General features: G+C 32.5%; 1 protein-coding gene across 1 annotated transcript; it reads right to left on the bottom strand.

The window, feature by feature from the left end:
* Positions 1–4,286: 4,286 nt before the first annotated feature.
* On the bottom strand, positions 4,287–6,362 carry LOC145041590 (floral homeotic protein PMADS 2-like). The gene is made up of 7 exons (XM_078989758.1): positions 6,075–6,362; positions 5,819–5,885; positions 5,314–5,375; positions 5,131–5,230; positions 4,991–5,020; positions 4,831–4,875; positions 4,287–4,722 (listed from the first exon to the last, which is right to left on the bottom strand). The coding sequence occupies exons 1-7, from the start codon at positions 6,260–6,262 to the stop codon at positions 4,624–4,626; spliced, it is 591 nt and encodes a 196-aa protein (XP_078845884.1). The 5' UTR covers positions 6,263–6,362; the 3' UTR covers positions 4,287–4,623.
* Between the last annotated feature and the right edge of the window lie 1,370 nt (positions 6,363–7,732).

The following is a 7,732-nucleotide window of genomic DNA, read 5'->3' as shown; positions in this document are numbered from 1 at the left end:
CATTCATTTACAAAGAAAGGTTTTAAATCCTACATGTAAAAAGCTTATGCACTCACCAACTTTATTGTTGAAACTCTTTCAAAATTACTTGTATTCTCAGGCAATGTATGAAATCAGGTAACCGCAAGCTTTTAAGGATGAAACGCTTCGGCGTTTGACAAACTATTTTTGATATCATATTGTAATCCATTTCAAAACATGTAACAATTGAAACTATGTAACCTTTTCGATTATATTTATGATTGATTATATGTACTATGATCACTATTATACTCATTTGTTATGATACTGATGGGTTTTGGTCATAAGACATCCTATGTGCTCATACAAACCCTAATGCTCGGATCTAGGTTTCTCTATTGTACATGCTTTAAATCCAAGACTATAAACCCTAATTCTAGCATATTGAAATCAATATTAACATATAATTAGGTTTAGGATATTACCTTGACTGTTATGTAGCAATAACAATCCCAATTCCACCTTGAATTGACTTTGGAAGACTTAGAGTCATAAGTGTCACTCCTCTAATGGCTTACAAACACCAAGAGCAAATGGAGAAGGTATAAAGAGAGAGGAGAGAGGTTAGAATTCATCCTTAGGACTCCTTGGGAAGGGATACACGAATTCATGAGCCAAGGGGTGTTTATATAGGTGTAGAGATAGGGTTTCAGTCATTATCCTTATCTAGTTGCTTATCCACAAAGCAACCATAAGATAAGCCTTGAAAACCCTTATCCTTTATCCTTTGGACGATTTCAAGGCTCCTTATCTCCTTGAATTCGTTCAACCCATATTTAGGATAACCATTACCATATTTTGTAACTATCACATAATTACAATTTAGCCCCTCTAGTTTAATTAATTACACTTGATCATAAAATTAATTCCTAATTAATTATTGACCAATATTAATTAAACAAATATGATTTCTCCTTTAATATATTATTCTTATAACATATTAATAAATCATAATAACCTTTCTCTCTTTATTTATTTCTCCAATCAAGTTGCTTTGGTGAAGGCAACCCAAAAGGACTATGCACCATCGGGTCAAGTAGATACCAAAATAGTTATGGACTTAGACACTAATCCAACAGATACTACGCATGAATTCCTCCACCCGTGGACGTTTCCACCATTCGAGGTTTGGGGGTTGGACAGTACATCAACCTATTGTGAAACCAACATTAATCTAAGATTCATCGTTTTCTACACCCGATTTTTAATTTGATGTTTATTGATTTCTTCACATGGAGTTTGATTTGAGGTCCTTTGATGTTCTGATTTTTGTTTCAAGTTCGATATTGGTTTCCGATTTGTTTGGTTGTAAGTTCGATTTTGTTTTGATTTGGTGTTCTTCTTGTTTTTGTTCAAGGTATAGCCGGAGTAGAGAAGTCGAGTATGATGAAGGGTAGATTGGGATCGAAGGTCGTGGTGGAATCAATATTACATCCAATGGAATACTGCTCAACAAATAGTCGTCGACGTTGAGGCTTTTTCCGACGAACAAAATCCATACCATGTTCTTGCCCTACCTTCCCATGTCTATTTTCATGTTTCACTCGTATTTGCCTATGGGTTTGTACATATTGGATTTATGGATTTGATTTCTTGATTTTATTTTTGGTTGGAATGAATTTCTAGGTTAGATTTCTAATTTCACTTCTTCGTTTGATTACCATATTTGATTCAAGGTTTGAATGTGTTATGATTCATAAGTTAAATGGATTTCTTGGTTTGTATTTTTTCTGTTTTTGAACATCCATGGGGTGTTTTTCCGATTGAGGAGGTGAGGATGTAATGGTGGTGGTGTTTATGTTGGTGGTGGTGATTAAGGGTGGTGGTGGTGGCGGTGAAAGTCTGAAAGAGGTGGTGATCGTGGTGGGATTGATTCTTTAAATAAAAGATAAAAAAGATTATTTAAAAATAAAGTAATCAGAAAAATAAGCTAAGGGAAAAATGCTATTATTTCCAATTTTATAGCTAAATTATGTTAATGATAAGTTATTTTATTTACTTCTTTTATATAGTTATTTTAGCATTTTTTTTGTTTTCACATTGTATATTTTATCTTTTCTTTATCTTGGATCGTATAAGGTGGTTTCTCTTTTGCATATGGTGTATTGTAGGTTTTGGAGTCTCATTGCGGTTGCAAATTATCTTGTTACTAAGTTGTTGGGCTTTATGGCCTTTCGAGGAGTTATTGGGTTTTATCAGATCTATTTTGGAGTATTGGGGTTGATGGGTGGAAGACTTGGATGAGCCATGGACTCTTGAAGATGGGATTAGACTATCCATTTTGATATTTGAAGATGATTGGTCCATACAAGACTATCTCATTCTTCAAGTATTTACTAATTCCTTAATGTTAAAACACTTTTATGATATATTATCTTTTTGTCATGAGTGGCTAGGTACTTTATTTTGGTTAACTTAGGATATTTGTAAGTTTTGAAGGATTCATATTTGGTTATCATTTATCTCATATTTATGATTCTTAGTTCATAATTCTTATGTTTATTTAATATTTTAATCATGAGCTTGGTATTTGATGAACAATTGTTGGTCTCTTTCTTTGATTTAGTAATGAATCATTAAATTTGTTTAGAACAAAGGCTTTATGATGGTAGAAATCATCCTTAGGTTGTAGATCATGACTCCTTTATGAATGTGTAAGCATTGACATCCTCTTGGAATCGGGAATTCCTTAATTATTAAGGCTAATCAGTTTTATTGAGTTCAATTACTTCAATTAAATCATTGGTTTTGATTAAGAAGATATGTTGTGGGATTCCCCAACCTCCATACTACCTTCGAGGAATTTTGGCATATCACCATTCATGATTGGTATAACCAATTTGGGTTGAATGATAAACTTACATATTGAATCCTAGTGATAGACAAACAAATATTCATTGTGCTAAATTGCCGTAGTTGACCAATTCTCTATAATATTTGAGCATCTTGTCGTTTGCTTAATTGCAAGGTTTTTAATTTTAGTTGTTTAGTTTTATTTCACTTGTTCAATTGAATTGTATTGGTAATTGAATACAAACATTTTTCTGTAGATCGATCCCCTTTTTTACCATTATATTACATTTATTCGCAAGCAAAAATGTGTAATTTGCTTGGTGGCTTGACATCCTACCTGTTAAGTGTAATTTTCTTGGTAACAAGAAGCTTGAGTCCTTTTTTTTTAATATATCAGATTTGTAATGAAAGGCCTCCTAAACACTTGTCAATCCCTATGCGAGTTGAAATTTTTTTTGACTTTAAATGTTTGTAGTTCTTTTTATCGAATTTGACCGTTTTTGGTTGTTTGATGGAGTAGGTGCATATAATGGGTCTAGACTTGTTGGTATACGAGACAAACCAAAAAAGTGTATCTCTTGTGTATGTGTAATCATCATCCAACCATTCAATTTCTCTATCATTTTTTTCAAGGTCAGAATGGCCTATATAAATATCTACTAGATTTATAATCCACCAGCATAAGTACTTCTTGCTAATTAATATCATCATCTTTAACAACACATGCATCCTCATATTTACCAATGCCTTTGTCATTTGTAGGAACTACATTTTCATATTTAGCAAGATCATCATCACATACCAACATACTTATAAGTTTTTGAATGAATCAATTGATCCAGAAATTGCGTTCCATATCCAACATGTCAATTATTTTATGGAAGCTGATCTGTACACAACATTTTTTCTTTATACACAACAATTAGTGCTTTAAATGTTGTATTATACAACTATATAATACATGAATTGTTATGTATGACAACAAACTGTTGTGTACAAATCACTTCCCTTATTTTATGGTTGTACCTTTCGTCATAATGAAATTATGGTTATATTGTTGTTTCATATATAACATATACATGAGGATGTTGAGGACCACTTTGAGATATAATAATTCTTGCTTAATTGTCGCTGCCACGTCGGTTCCCAGTAGAGTTTTTTCCTCTTCTACTATCGGGTCCTTTTTCTCGATGTTTTCTAACTCGCCAAAACTTGGCTTAATCCTATCTTTTTTCCAATGACTCCATTCTTTTTTCAGACAATCTCCTTCTTTCTGATGAGACATTTTAAACTAGCCTATGTGTTGGTAACACTACCACCACAAACAGAGGATTGATGAGGATATAGTAGGATGTGTTAAGCCAAAGATGAGCTAGATGTCTAAAACCACGTGTTTGGTGATCTTGTTTTGCTTTGTGTTCTATCATCATATTTTTATAACAAATCTTTACCAATCCATTGATGATAAAGCCTTTATTGCATGATACGAGCGAACACTTTTATAAATATTTCTAAATACAAGTTTATAAATAACTTGTATAGATAATGTTCTAATATTATATGAGTTATAAATCATACACACAATCGAACACTATCGGTGCAAATGACCAGCTGAAATATTGACCCAATTTCAATAGGCCTACACCATAAGTTTGAAACACACTTACATGCACCAAGGCAATCCCAAGAGAAAACCCTTATTAACAAGATACCCTACTAAATCAGCATACTTGAAATATTACCAACCATATAGCAATGGGTTTACAAGCTTCATGAAGTTGAAGGCTTGCATATATAAAAACATTGCAATTACATCCTTTCATGCAAGTTAGGCTGCATTGGCTGGACACGAAAGGAAAAAGGCTCTTGACCTTGGTAATCTCCCATGGTTGCCATTTCACTTTGTTGCTGTATACACATGTAAGAAAAGATATCAGTCTACCCATAACTAGACTGGAGTTGAAAACCGTCATGTTTATTGTATTGATGTATAAAATAAGAATCATATGGACTTACCACAAGATACATTAGATGCTTATTCTCCTCCTCCAGTACTTGTTCCTATTTCGAAAACAAATGCGTAAGTTTAGCGCATGCTTGCTCAAACTTGACTAGTTATAAGATATTATTTGAAATGGTAAACATTAACGAACAAACTGGAGGGGCCAAAACTTACATGCTTCCTCATGATTTTGGGGATTTCATCCTGTTCAATATAGTAAAAAGATGTCATCAAAATGTATATACACATACATATATATTAAAACCCTTATATATGTATACTGGTATTTAAATAAAGGGTCTTAGCAGGCTTGCTTTTTTCTCACGAATGTTGGTGAGTCCATTTTCAAGTGCATCTTCATACGCAATTAGCTCTTCATAGTTCAACGATGTTATATCTTCTCCTTTTAAGTGCCTGAATGAAACAAAATATATACTAACTTATGTTACCAACTAAACAAGAATTAGAGAGCGAGAGAGAAAGAAAATAGAAAGTACCTGAGCTCAATTTGCATGCTTTCGTTCTCTTTCTTGATTCTATCAATTTCATTCTGCAGATTCTGGAGGAAGGTGGCAGGGAGTCCAGACATAATCAAGAAAAAACGTTGATCATCATTAAATTAATTAATTAATTAATCAGGGATGTTAAACAAAGACATGTGTTAAACCCTAACTGAAGTGGATAATGTGTTTACTTCCCATATATTTCAATCAAAAGCATAAAGCACTCGATTACTAGGTTTTTGCAAGTAAAGGGTAGAGAGAGAAAAACTAGTTAGTACCAGATCTGGTTATGGATGTAACATCTCATATAGTTTTAGTGAGAGAAAGTGCTGGATCCTATCCTATATGTAGATCTGGTCGTAGAATTCATATTTCGAGTTACTTGACATCTTTTTAGCATAGAAAGAACTCATGACAAACCCACTGCAATAACCCCCAAATAACCAGATCTTTCGAGGAAAAACATGAGACAAAAGAGCAGAGAGAGACACCGACATACCTCATGTTTAGCATCCCACAACTTATTTCCAGAAAGCCTTTGATATCGATCCAGCATGTCAATCAAGCTTCCAATTTATATTTTAATACAAAATATAATCAAGAAAAAATAAATTAACATCAACCCACAAAAGGAAAGCTCATGGAAACCAAAGAACCATAATAAAAAGAAAGAAAACCCTAAACACAAAAAGGAAAAGAAAATCCTAAACATAAAAAGGAAAAGAAAACCAGTAAAATTCGCGAGGTATACATACTTGGTTTTGGGGCTACAGTATTCATACATCTTTCCAGAAGAGCCACAGATAACAAGAGAGACATTAGCATCACAAAGAACAGTGATTTCTTTAGCTTTCTTGATGATTCCATTCTTTCGCTTTGAGTAGGTGACTTGTCTGTTGCTAGTGTTCTCTATCCTCTTGATCTCTATCTTTCCTCTCCCCATTTCTCTCAAACTGCTTTCCGTAAGCTCTGATAATAGTGGGGAGATTTAATAAAGCGTCACACAAAAGTTAATTAGTAGAATGTGTGTATATGAGAGAGAGAGAGAGAGAGAGAGAGAGAGAGAGAGAGAGAGAGAGAGAGAGAGAGAGAGAGAGAGAGAGAGAGAGAGAGAGAGAGAGAGAGAGAGAGAGAGAGAGAGAGATTTCTTGTAATGGCTGGAAGACAAGAGACTTTCCAAATGGGTGAGCAAGAATGTGATTGTTTGTGGGGTTTTGACATGGCCAACCCAACTGCACATATTATCTCTTGTACTTATCGGATCATTTAATCTCAATTCTGTGTTTTACTGGACGCCACTTTCATAACCCTAGACTCATCCCATTACCCTTCGGTCCATTTCCTCTCTCCTTCCTCTCTAAAAGATCTTTAACTGTTAATCAAAGATCTTTCACTTGGTTAATTTACACATTGGTTTTAATAATTACTCAAAGTTAGTAACTTCGTTCTTGATTCACAAGGTCTAGACATATATATATCCTCATTAATCAAATAATGTTATCAAATTAAGTCCATCCAAATGCAATTTTTTTAATATATAAAAAAAAAAAATTAACGTTTGATCTAAGAGTAGATCGAGTATTTAAAAAATGATTAGCATTTTTATAACTGTATAGTTTACCATTTCTTACTGAAAGACATATTTACTAAAGTTACAAAAAACTGAAAAAGTTAAAAGAGGCATATAGATGACAACGTACACACACTTTTATTACCATAAGATTGTTTCTAGCCTTAATTTTTCTAAGCCCCTACCGATTTCTACAATCCAAAATGACAAACGTTATAATAACCAAATGGGAAAAACTTAGACATCATAAAGAAATTCATACTAATACAAATTGTTTACATTTTATGGACTACATATAGAGCTAATTAAGTTATATACTATTATTACGTACTTCAAACTTTAGTTTGAAAGCTTTAATTATCAACCTATACTAATCTATCTTATCAACCTCAAACATATGAAAAGTTGTAATTATCAAACATGTTTAATAATTTAGAAAAAGAAACTAAAAAAACAAATTTTAATCAAAGTTTTACTTATTTAATTATTGACAAATTAGCAAATTGTTGGTATTTTAATGTCTAGATATGCTTTTTATGAATTTTGGTCTGTATGATTTTTTCAAATATTCTATATATTTTTTATTAGATGGTATATTTTACCCTTTTGATTCATTAAAAAAATAAATATAACTTAAATCGATTGATTTATGAATAAAGCAATTAAAATTATGAAATATAAAACTGATAATTTCTCCAATTTTAAATTAAAAAAGGTAGAATATTAAAAAGCAAGATGGAATGCTTTGACCACCAATGTTGTTTGAATAGTATGTCCAAAAATAAAATGGCAAAGGGGAGTAGGGTTGGAAATGGGGTTCTGTTTATCCACATCTACATTTGT

The sequence above is a fragment of the Lactuca saligna genome, chromosome 1 (genome assembly GCF_052625555.1).
Source record: "Lactuca saligna cultivar CGN05327 chromosome 1, ASM5262555v1, whole genome shotgun sequence".
Lineage (NCBI taxonomy): Eukaryota > Viridiplantae > Streptophyta > Magnoliopsida > Asterales > Asteraceae > Lactuca > Lactuca saligna.
This window is presented reverse-complemented; position numbering and strand designations above follow the sequence as displayed.

Excerpts from the sequence above, each read along its gene's own strand:
- LOC145041590 (XM_078989758.1), bottom strand. The coding sequence starts at position 6,262 with ATGGGGAGAGGAAAGATAGAGATCAAGAGGATAGAGAACACTAGCAAC. Across the intron at positions 5,021-5,130 it reads CCAACATTCGTGAGAAAAAA|GATGAAATCCCCAAAATCAT; the intron begins GCAAGCCTGCTA and ends TATATTGAACAG. Across the intron at positions 4,723-4,830 it reads AGCATCTAATGTATCTTGTG|CAACAAAGTGAAATGGCAAC; the intron begins GTAAGTCCATAT and ends ATGTGTATACAG.